Below are 11,657 nucleotides of genomic sequence, written 5' to 3' on the forward strand. Positions count from 1 at the left end.
GCGAGGCCTGCTGTTTTCATGCCGAGCGCTGTGATCTTAAGAGCCAATAAAATCAGCTCGCTGTAGTTAAAGGTCAGTGAATGTCACATCTGTAAAATAACTCTCAGATGTCTGATTGTGTTGTTGGTTTTATCCGGTTTATAAAGAGGAACAGAGGTTGGAGCAGGTGTATTCAGGAAGCTGGTGGAGGATTTTGTTGATCTCTTTGTTGCCAAGTGATTTTTCCATGAAGTCAGCCACAAAAATAAGCATGACTGCCCGATTCTCTCCCAGATCTCTTATGCCAGTTGATTTTGATGGGATTTTGTAGGACGCAGATTTCCATTTATTAACTCAGTGTGTGTGTGTGTGTCTGTGTGTGTGTGTGTGTGCGTGCGTGTTATGCATATTTACATCCACATCTTCGTGTGGGTGGGAATATGCATACAAATATTACTTGTACGTCTGCCGTCTATGTGTGCATGTGTTTGTGTACGTTCATGATCATCTGTGTGTGTGCTACGTGTGCGCGCGCGCGTGTGTGTGTGTGTGTTTCCCTACCCATACTTATCGGCACGTGTTCCCATGCGTCCTGTGTTTTTTCTTAAAAAAAAAAAACACCAAACCCCACCAAAAGGGACTGCAGAACTCTGAAGAGAACGCCAGGATCTCCATCACCTTCTTCCGGCTGTTCCGCGTGATGAGGCTGGTGAAGCTGCTGTCTCGCGGGGAAGGGATTCGGACCCTGCTGTGGACCTTCATCAAATCCTTCCAAGTGAGGGGAGAACCGGACACAACATGCTAGAGCAGGGGGTTGGGTTTACACAAGACAGAAAGCGGCAAAGTGGGGGAAAGTGGAGCTTTAACCCTATTGTGACCCAGATTGTAAGATTTCATTTATTTGCCAGTTGTCAGTGTTAAATACTTTCAACAAGGTGATTATATGCGTAACTGGTCCAGAATGGATTTAGTTTCAGATCTGAGGCACATAGGGCTAAAAAAAAAAAAAAAAAAGAAATGTCCTTGTTCTTGTGTAAATCCAGCCAGTTAAGAGTCTCACAAGCCACCTTTCCTTTCCTTACCTCATTCCTCCTTCTCTTAAAAGTGCAGAAAGACAGGGAGATGGGAAAATAGGGGAGGGGGGGCTGGCGTGAGGTAACGGAGAGGAGGTTTATGAGTCTCGCCGCAGAAGCAGGGAGGGACGTAGGGACATGAAAACAGGGAGAAACCCTCAAATACCTTAACCATTCCTCCTCTGCTCTTCTCTTCTCTCTCATTTCCTCGTCTCTCCTTTTTTACTCTTGAACACCCTACGCCCTACTACTAACCCCTGAGAGCTCACCATTCCCTAGGCGAGTTAAGCAGTAGATAAGCTCAACGAAGCACTCCACCAAAAAAAAAAAATAAAATAAAATCATTTGATAGAGAGTTGTGAGGAAATTAAAATAATCTGCTCTCTCTCTTGTGTTAGCGGCGGAGACGGGCCCACTTCATGCCACAGTAGTAAAAGTTAATATGCTTCACTGATTAATCAGTGTTTAACTTAGGCTTGATTTGGCCCTTCTCGCTCAGGCACAGGGGTAGCATTAGCCAGAATCTCAGTTACCACAGCTGACCATGGTTTGTAAATACAGAATAAACCCCCCCCGCCACGTTTGGTTCATGTACAGTTTGTCGGGGACTGGTCTTCTGGCTAAATCCAGAGAGCAGTTTGCATTTTACTGAGGTTTTTCACTCTGAAGTCAGATGATTTGTCCTTGATTGTTTTTGGTGTTGTGCTGCACAGGACTGCAGTTTCGTTCACTTTCATTTCATAAAAGAATTCATCTGTTAAGTCAAACAAAAAAAATAAAATAAAATTGCAAAGTGTGAGGTTATGCAAGCTTTTTTAACGACAATCTCCTGAATCATTTTAAGAGGAAGTGAATGGGTGAGCTTTGAATGAAAGTGAATGGACTCCGGCCTTGGTGCAGGATAATACTGCAGACGAGCTGTCACTGATGTGTGTCTCCTCTCTTCAGGCTCTGCCCTACGTAGCTCTGCTTATAGTGATGCTGTTCTTCATATATGCTGTCATCGGCATGCAGGTAAGCCCTCCATCTGTTCTGTTGTCTTCTCTCCCCTTCTCTCCTATAGCAAGCCTTCGTCCCGTGTCTGTCCTTCTGGAGCTTTGTCCTGCAGAGTTCCCGTTCGGTGGCTCTCCTCCACTTCTCCCTGTTTCTATCTACTTCGTGTTCATCTTTCTGCTTCCTGTCCTTGCCTGTCTCTCCTGTTTACTCTGCAAAGCTGTTGTATGGTTTGTTTCACGGATGATGAGTGGGGCACGCTTTGATTTGATTTGCTGGGGACGGCTGGCCTCTGATTCTGATTGACTTCCGCTTGACAATGCTGACCTCATATGTTGAGTGCTGTGACTACTTCCTCCCACCCTGTGCAGATGTTTGGTAAGATAGCACTGCGGGACAACTCGCAGATCAACCGGAACAACAATTTCCAGACATTCCCCCAGGCAGTGCTGCTGCTCTTCAGGTGAGGAAGATTATTACAGTCTTTATCATTACTTTGTGATTTTCATCTTCTTTTTCGCCCTCATCTTCCTCCCATTTCTCCTAATATCTATATTTTGTTCATGGATTTTTGTTCTTTTTCCATTATTAGCTCATGTACTACAATGACCTTTCTTCTCTGATATTTTATATCTTATCTGAAATGAAAATAAGTGTGCATTTTGCATTATCGCTGACAGATTATGACAGCGGTGGGTTAATTACAAGGCCAGCATATCTGTGAATGTCAAGCTGTAATTCTATCCGTGGCTTGATGCTGATTTTCTGCAAAATATACTGATCCACTGAGGCCAGCGTCTTCTGCACAGTTGTCAGAGGAGTCTACTGATTATACATTTAACTGCTTGGAGCCAGTCCCAGAAAGATGCTCTTGTCTTATGGGGTTGGGATGATGGTAAGATTCCATGCAGGGGAGAAAAAACACAGAAACTGAAAGGATAGGATGACATATTTTAAAATCCTACAGCACTCAGCCTTTTTTTTTTTGTTTTGTTTTTCTAAGCATTTTCTCATAAAGCCATAAAAAGCACTATAATCTATCCATTCACATTCTGACTGAACCCCTACATGGAATATATCTTAGCACTGGGCTTCCATTCAGAGAGACTGTGGTACATGTGGATACTTCATATTTGCTATCATGGGCTTAGATTTAGTAAGTAGTTTGTGCTATAATCCAAATCAGCTGTTAAATGAAGTATTCAGAATGGAAGACAGACGTTTGGAGACTCAGTTCAATTATATCAAATGTAAAAATATTTTTAAAGAATGATTTCAGCGTATCAGGGTATAAACGATCTTAAAATTGTGTGCCTACTCCTCACACCCTAACACTTGTGTGTTTCTCCCTCTTTTTTTTTTGTCTTTGTAATTGTGCGTCACTACACGCTTGTATGCCTCCGTGCATACACGCACACACACCCATGCGTCTGTGTATGTTATGTTACACGTTATGTGTGTGTCTTTGCATGCATGTGCGTTGATGCGCGTGCGCATTTGTGCGAATGCATGCGTTGTCTATCAGATGTGCGACAGGTGAGGCGTGGCAGGAGATCATGCTGGCGTGTTCGCCCCAACGGCCGTGTGAGAACGGGTCGACCAACGAAAACAGCACTCCCAGCGAGGACTGCGGCAGCCAGTTTGCCATCATCTACTTCGTTAGCTTCTACATGCTCTGTGCCTTTCTGGTGAGTACAGAGATTGAGCAAGAACATGTTATTTTCCAGTATGTTACAGGGTTTAATTTAATTTCTGACTGATTTCTGATTTCCCCCAGATCATCAACCTGTTTGTGGCTGTAATCATGGACAACTTTGACTACCTGACGCGTGACTGGTCGATTCTGGGGCCGCATCATCTTGATGAATTCAAGAGGATCTGGGCTGAATACGACCCAGAAGCAAAGTAAGTTTGGGGTGAATGGACACCAAGGAGTAATGGCACCGTCCTGGGAAGAGGTTGTGTAGTGAGGTGTGTCTGTCGTCTGTGCTGCTTTCAGGGGGAGGATAAAGCACCTTGACGTGGTGACTCTACTCCGGAGGATCCAGCCTCCCCTCGGCTTCGGGAAGCTCTGTCCGCACAGGGTGGCTTGCAAGGTGAGCGCACACGGTTCCACAATTTCCTATTTTCTGCAGCGCTGTAGAAAATACTATTTAAAAGGGTTTTAATCTCAAGTGTTCAGAATATAGTATACTATATTTGCTGTGCATAATAAAAACTATCTGATATATATATAATATATCATGTTGTGTTGATTTAACATAATGACATATGGACAGCTTATAACACCTTATAACACCCACTGCAATGACTCAAATGGCACCCTGACAGCAAATCATACTCGCAGAGAAAATATCTCAAAAATATCTATAGCTGCTAGTATCTATTGGCACCTTTGAAGGAAATTTGCCCTGTCAAAATTTATAATTTTGTTGATCTAATCACGTGTGCACATTTGCGGGGTCTGTCTCGTGTAGCGTCTGGTGTCGATGAACATGCCTCTGAACAGCGACGGGACCGTGATGTTCAACGCCACGCTGTTCGCCCTGGTCAGAACCGCACTCAGGATCAAGACGGAAGGTAACGCTTGTTGTGTGCTGGTACTGTGTGTGCTGTTTTTGTGTCTACTCATTGTGATTGTGTCTGTTTTTAGCTACTTAAATTGCTCTTTGGGGAAAAATAAAGTGATATGAATTTAATTGAATTGGACAATGATGGCATATTTATAACGTGAATTACATTCATTACCATAATTAAGGAGCATTATGGTAGTGGTAATGAGGTAATGAACTCTAGTCTCTTGATGCCGATTAATCAACTGTTTATTAATGTCAGGGTCTTTCATTGGCCTGCAATGTGTGAAAACTGTCCTGTGTATGACAAATTTTCTAAAAAATGACCAAGAACACAGTATTGTAACACACCTAACACAATTAGAAAACTGTTAAATGTATGAATGTATGTATGATGTGTGTGCAGGCAACCTGGAGCAGGCCAATGAGGAACTGAGAGCAATAGTGAAGAAGATCTGGAAGCGAACCAGCATGAAGCTCTTGGATCAAGTAGTGCCCCCAGCTGGTGGTAAGTCACCTCTATAATAAAAACATTGGCAGCATCATTAGCAATCGCTTTTCTAAATAGTACTATGAGGCAGCATTTTAACCATGATATATATATTATATATTATTTTTTGCAGATGATGAGGTTACAGTCGGGAAGTTCTACGCTACCTTCCTCATCCAGGAATATTTCCGCAAGTTTAAGAAAAGGAAAGAACAAGGGCTGGTGGCCAAGGTGCCGCCCAAAACTGCCCTATCTCTGCAGGTACATATTCTGATAAGCTATCAAAACTAATGTGGATTTCTGAAAATGTAAGACATGCAGTTATGGTGTATATAGCAGGCTTTTTTTTTTGTTATGAATGAGAAAGAAACTGATAAGTAAGCAACACTTCATGGCGTTTGGTCTGTGTGTAGGCGGGCCTGCGGACGTTGCATGACATTGGTCCAGAGATAAGGAGGGCCATCTCTGGAGATCTGACCGTGGAGGAGGAGCTGGATAAAGGCCTGAAGGAGCCCGTGTCGGCGGCATCCGAGGACGATATCTTCAGGGTAAAGGTTGGATACACACACCTTCACTCACTCTCCAGAGAGAGAGAACGAAAGAAAGAAAGAGAGAGAGAGAGAGATGATCAACGCCAGCTTGAAGCCGTATTACTGCTCCATGCACTTACACATACATGCCTGCATGTGCTCAGAGTCGGTAACGTTTTAACAAGCCTCATTTTCCACCACATCGCTTGGCTACGAATTACAGCAAATCAAAACCATGTTTGGATCCGGATTTTAAATGAACTCCTGGGGACATAGAGTCCTAAAACATAACATTATTTTACATGATAAAACACAAAAAGGAAACAGATTGATATTGCTTCAAAAAACTGAGCACTGTAGCTGTACACACACAAACACACACATAAAGCGTCTTCTACTCCTTTGCTGAGAGGGTGAGTTATGCAAGTTATAAGCCTTCCATTTTCACCACCATGGCAGCATTCATGTGCTATTTCTTGTTTGTTTTTTAGATATACATATTGTGCATAAAACAGATTAACTGAAATACGTAGTTCTATGTGTTTTCTAGCAACAATGGCTAAATGGGAATAAATAAGATCAGCAAACATAGACAAATATTTAGTTCCTGGTTCAGTTTTTGGGATACAAAGCAAAAATATGCCTTTTCTTTTCTTAAACAAAATGCCTTCGCTTTGCATTTCCATGATGGCTGAGTATCTTTTATTGCTGCTAGTTGTGAATGTGACAGTAGTAAATATTACGTGAGTGTTATGTGCAGCAAGATAGAACTTCAGCACTACTTTAACATATTTTTCCCTCCTCTTGACGCCACAGCGCTCTGGTGGCTTGTTTGGCAACCACGTCAACTACTACAACCAGAGTGACGGCCGTGGGTCTTTCCCGCAGTCCTTCACCACGCAGCGTCCTTTGCACATCAGCCAGAAAGGCTCGCCGTGCGAAGGCGAGAGCCCGTCCCATGAGAAGCTTATGGACTCGACCACTTTCACCCCTTCCTCTTACTCCTCATCCGGCTCCAACGCCAATATCAACAATGCCAACAACACTGGCATGGCCGGGGTGACGACCCAGGGCATCAGTCGATTCCCCAGCCCGTCTATAAGCACTGTGGACGGGCACACGGGGCAGCCGCTCACCCCCATCCTCCTGCCAAGGTCTGCGTGGTGCTTTCCTCCAAAAAGGTGAGTGTAGAGTAGAAAGCACTGTGTTGAGTCTCTTCTTTCTTTCCTACTTTATGTGCTTTTGAACTGAGACAGTTACTAGTTTTTCTGGCATACTTAACTAAATCTATTCCAGTTTTGGCATAAATAATTCCACTATTTTCTTCACTTTCTTTTTACTACCTGCTTTCTTTCCCTGTCTTTTGTTTCTGGTGGCGAGCAGGACGTGTTTTTATGACACCCTCATGCGGTATGTTGAAAGGGGACGGAGAGAGAAAGTGTGTGTGTGTGTGTGTGTGTGTGTGTATGGGTGTGTGTATGTGTGTGTTAGTCCCCTCAGTGCGCGCAAAAAGATTTCATGATGCTATATATATACATATAAACAAAAGCAAAGCTGTTAAGGTGCTATAGTGACACTTGTTGCTATGCACATAGTGCTTCAGTCGCAAAGCTAAGCTACACGCTGCTACTATAAAAATCAGCTACCAAAGCCACAGATGGACCGTTTGGTGCAACATGGCCAAACCTCTCCTATCAGGGGCTGCTGTTTGCTGCTGTTTTATTGTCTGTAAAGGCAGGTCTGGGTTAGACACAGTGTCTTCTACTTATAAATATATGGAAACATCTGAAAGCTCATACTTATCTGCTAGTTTGAACGTACAGTTCATTTGTGTAATAGTGGAAAATGTACAGTACGTACCATGAAATCGGCCCTGCATAATTTAAAATTTGGACTTGGGTCCATAAAAAGTTATTCTAGAAATTTAAATAGCAAACTTTAGATCAGGGGTGTCAAACTCATTTTAGTTCACGTGGCAACAAGCTCAAGAGGGCCGGACCAGTAAGATAATAATCTATAAGTAACGACAACTCCAGATTTCTTCCATTTGTTGTAGTGCAAAGAAGAACAACTGAATTAGGAAAATGCTTACCTTTAATAAATTATCCTAAAGAAAAATAAGTGCAACTTGGGCACATTGCTGTCTGCTGTTGAGTCTTGGCGTTCAGTGTTGTGTTCTGTCCACTTCTCTTTCTAAAACAGTGGACAAATTAGGGATATCAGTTATTTCCATTGAAAAATTGCAGTCTTCAGTGTAATTTTCGCACTTTCTTAGCAAATTCATGCTACGGGCCAGATTAGACCCTCTGGCAGGCTGGCCATATGTTTAGATGGAAAACCTCCGTCAGAGACATTTTTACTCACTACATCTTCAATAGCATGTATATTTATTAGTCATTTTCACATAATATTAATGCACGGTTTATACCTCTGCATCAATTTAGCCCGGACCCTACGCAGACCCTAACACCGTATAGCCTGACGTGCACCTCCCCAGAAATGTAAGAGCTGTGATTGGTCCGCTTGGTAGCAGCGCGCTTCCGTTTTATTATTTCGAGGAAAGGTTAACTGAGGAGGTTACAAAAGGAGATACGGAGGTTCAGTCCCCATTACTGAAAGTGAAGCAGGAAGTAGAAACAAAAATTAACCAGACTAGCAAAAAAAAGAGACACCGCCAGCTAGCGTTTGGGTGGCGTTGTTACTGAGCGAGCCAGACTGACGTGCGCACAAGTATAAATGGCTCACACCAACGTAGGCTACGTGCGTAGGTTATAGTGCCTTAGTCCCACAGAGGCATAAACCGTGCTTTGTTGAAGTATAACAGGTTTACTCATTCACTTTCCCAGCTGCAGACAGTAAATGATATACAATTAAGTGCTCCATTGCAGGTAAAGCCAAGTATGAGCTTTCAGATGTGCCGTCTCTTTGGATTTGATCTATTTAGCAACACCTTAACCTCCACCTGTGCTTGAGCAAAGTCAGGTTTCTTTTCTATCGAGTGCCGCTCTAACCCAGAGTCTGCTATGGAGCCCTTAAATAGCTGATTAAAGGGACATTGTGGCATTTTGAAATTGTATTTTACTTTTTCCTCATCACATTGTTCTCGAGAGAAGTTTCCGTTGCCACTGGACAATCTGATGAAGAAGAATAAATGAGAATTCAAACATCCGAATGTCTCCTTAAAGCTTACGACTGGGGTATGAAATAGATGTGACTGATGAGAAGACATCTTTGAGATGCAAGGACGATGCAGCTTGTTATAGACTATACGCAGAGTTTACATATTTCTGTTCTTAGGGGCCGAGTTTAAGATGTTTTTTTTTCTGTTATTAACATTTAATCCAGTGTAGTGCAGACATATCTGACTGCCTCTTATTCTCTGAGTTAATTGGCCTTCACTTGGAATGATGACAACAGCATAAGTTAGAGTTCCTGTTTAATTTCCCTGCAGGCCTACATTAAAATACTGCTCTCCAAGGGTTAGCCAGCAACATTAGCTCGTACAGTCTTTCATTACTGTACCTTTCTCTTTACTCTTTAAAGATGTCTGAACTTCAGTCCTGCTATCATTTCTCATATTCCAGGTGCTGCCTTTAATGCTCTTCGCCATTTCGCTTCAGCAAAAATAGCTGAAATTCCCGCCCGCTTCTCCTTAAACTTCTTCTTCTTCTCGTCCTTCCTTTTCCTACACACAGTAGTTAAGCCTCCGTGGGTTTTTCCCGTCGCCTCCTAAGCTCGTTGTTGCTAATCATCTGCTTTTTGTTTTCTGTGTGTTCACATCCGTTTGCCTATTTGTCTACCTGTTTCTCCTCCATCTGTGTTGCGTGTTTATGTTCATTTCGTGTGTTTTGTTTGCTTGTCCGGTCGTTTGCTTGTCTGTTTGTAGCTCGGACTCGAGTGACAGTCGTCTGCCCATCATCCGGCGAGGGGAAGGTTCGACGGAGGAGACGTACGATGAGAGCTATGGCGACGACAGGGAGTTCCCCGAGGATGACCACTCGCTCTCCTCTGACATGTACGACCGAAACAAACACACACTCAAAAGCAAAAGTCAAATTTTATCAACTCACAAGGTTTGTCTAACTTCTTATGTGTGCAACTTGTTAGGCTGGTGTATCATGATGAAACATGTAAGCAGCTCACTCCCATGGAGGAAGCAGAGGAGGTGGAGGACAGAAGAGGAGGAGGAGGAGGAGGAGGAGGGTGGCAGTCTCCCAGGAGAGTCTTCCTCTGCCCCACTTCTCTGGGTGAGCAGACACACACTCACAAATAACAAACTCTTTTCCTGTAAGTGTTGGTGCAACTTGTCTGCTCGTGTGACTGCAGTGTTTACTTTCACTGTCATTTACATGCGTCTACGTGCTGTGTGTTTGCATATTTGCGGCGTGGGTGCCAGGGAGGAGGTCGTCCTTCCATCTGGAGTGTCTCCGGAGACAGTCGAGGCCGGATGTCTCCCAGAAGACGGCTGTACCCTTACATCTCGTACATCATCAGGTAGTTGACACCCATATAATGAAGACTCAGAGTTACACATAAACTAAGCTGTAAATATATATTTACTACTACAGCATATGAGTTTGGCAAACCTAACCTTCCCCTGCTCTCTCCTCCTCCTCATCCAGGCGCTGGCTGTGGCAGGACTGAGTCCTCTGCTCAGAAGAAGTCACTCACCTACCCTCTTCAGTCGGCTGTGCTCCACGCCTCCAGCAAGTCCCACAGGTGCGCACATCCTTTCTCATCGAAGGCCAAATAAACCATTTGTCAAGTGCAGTTTTGTAACTGCATGCTTTTTTTTTTTCTCTTTTGCCTGTCTCTAGCCCATTGCAGTGACGCCTCCTACCAGCGAGTTCCCTCTCTGAGGCTAGAGGGCTCCAACTCCCATGAAAAGCTCAATACCAGCTTGCCCTCTGTCAACTGTGGGCCCTGGTAAGACTTGAAAAGACTTGAAAAGAGCTGCTACACGTTTCAGTTTAGGTTCAAATAACTAGTCTACATGATGCTGTTGCCTTGCCCTCTAGGTACAGTGACAGTAATGGGAACAGCCGGGGCACCAGCCCCACGCCTAGCATGTCAGCGTCCAGTCAGAGAGCACCGCGGCCGGTGTCGCTGACAGTGCCCTCGCTACTGGGAAAAGACTCCAGCTCGCTATGTCATGGCAGCGCAGGCAGTTTGGTGGAGGCGGTACGTGTGCATCGCATGTGCATTTGTTTGTGGACAGGTTGGAGGAAGTAACTCTCTTTAATGTAACCCACTCTTCATCGTCCTTTCCCCTTTTCCCCATTTCCCTCTGAAGGTGCTAATATCAGAGGGCTTGGGCCATTTCGCCCAGGACCCGTCCTTCATCGAGGCGACCAAAGCCGAGTTGGCTGATGCTTGCGACATGACCATTGAGGAGATGGAGCACGCCGCCAACAACATACTCAACGGCAACTCCCCAACGAACGCCACGCCCAGCGCCTCCGCCGCCTCTCAGCACAACCCTAACGGCAACCTCCTCCCCTTCCACACAGCAGCAGCAGCAGCAGCAGTAGTAACGCACAGGGACCGAGTGGTCAGCTTGAGTCCCAGCGAAGGTGGGGGAGAGGCGGGAGGGAGCAGAGTCTCCGTCCACGGGCCGTCCTCTATAGAGGAGCGGCAGGAGCTGCTAGCCAGGGGGAGAGAACGAGAAGAGGAGGAGGAAGAGGCGGGAGGGAGGGAAGAGGGGCACCACAGAAGCTCGGTTGTGATTGGAGGAGCGCGACAGAGGAACAGCGGGCTGTTGGAGGATGAGGATATGGAGTGTGTGACAAGCTTGTAGGAGTCAGCTCGGCGGGTTCATCGGCCCAACTGGCCCCTCTGACATCAGATTGACGCTGGTCAGTGCTGGCTAACGGTGCCGCGGCTGGCTCTGTCTGTCCCCGACCTTCACAAACACACACACACTCAAACACACACACACTCACTGTCGCTCTGGACAGTGGCGGCCAGTGATGCAACCTGAAACACCTGGTTTATATGAGTTAGTATGTGTGTGAATGTT

The 11,657-nt window shown here is 44.8% G+C and overlaps 1 protein-coding gene across 1 annotated transcript in view; it reads left to right on the forward strand.

Moving 5' to 3' along the window:
* The window catches only part of cacna1c (calcium channel, voltage-dependent, L type, alpha 1C subunit), a gene marked incomplete at both ends in the record, with an annotated part of 172,676 nt that extends 161,241 nt beyond the window's left edge, over positions 1-11,435 (forward strand). Inside the window, 19 exons of the mRNA XM_084573937.1 lie at positions 617-754; positions 2,001-2,066; positions 2,417-2,508; positions 3,571-3,733; positions 3,823-3,950; positions 4,045-4,141; positions 4,523-4,625; positions 5,025-5,126; positions 5,242-5,369; positions 5,522-5,662; positions 6,455-6,819; positions 7,022-7,048; positions 9,525-9,653; positions 9,746-9,885; positions 10,035-10,132; positions 10,261-10,357; positions 10,456-10,564; positions 10,657-10,819; positions 10,932-11,435. Coding sequence (XP_084430063.1) covers positions 617-754; positions 2,001-2,066; positions 2,417-2,508; positions 3,571-3,733; positions 3,823-3,950; positions 4,045-4,141; positions 4,523-4,625; positions 5,025-5,126; positions 5,242-5,369; positions 5,522-5,662; positions 6,455-6,819; positions 7,022-7,048; positions 9,525-9,653; positions 9,746-9,885; positions 10,035-10,132; positions 10,261-10,357; positions 10,456-10,564; positions 10,657-10,819; positions 10,932-11,435 — 2,790 coding nt within the window. The remainder of the gene's footprint in view (positions 1-616; positions 755-2,000; positions 2,067-2,416; positions 2,509-3,570; positions 3,734-3,822; positions 3,951-4,044; positions 4,142-4,522; positions 4,626-5,024; positions 5,127-5,241; positions 5,370-5,521; positions 5,663-6,454; positions 6,820-7,021; positions 7,049-9,524; positions 9,654-9,745; positions 9,886-10,034; positions 10,133-10,260; positions 10,358-10,455; positions 10,565-10,656; positions 10,820-10,931) is intronic.
* Positions 11,436-11,657: the final 222 nt, after the last annotated feature.

The sequence above is a fragment of the Chelon labrosus genome (assembly GCF_963514085.1).
Source record: "Chelon labrosus genome assembly, chromosome: 23".
Classification (NCBI taxonomy): Eukaryota; Metazoa; Chordata; class Actinopteri; order Mugiliformes; family Mugilidae; genus Chelon; species Chelon labrosus.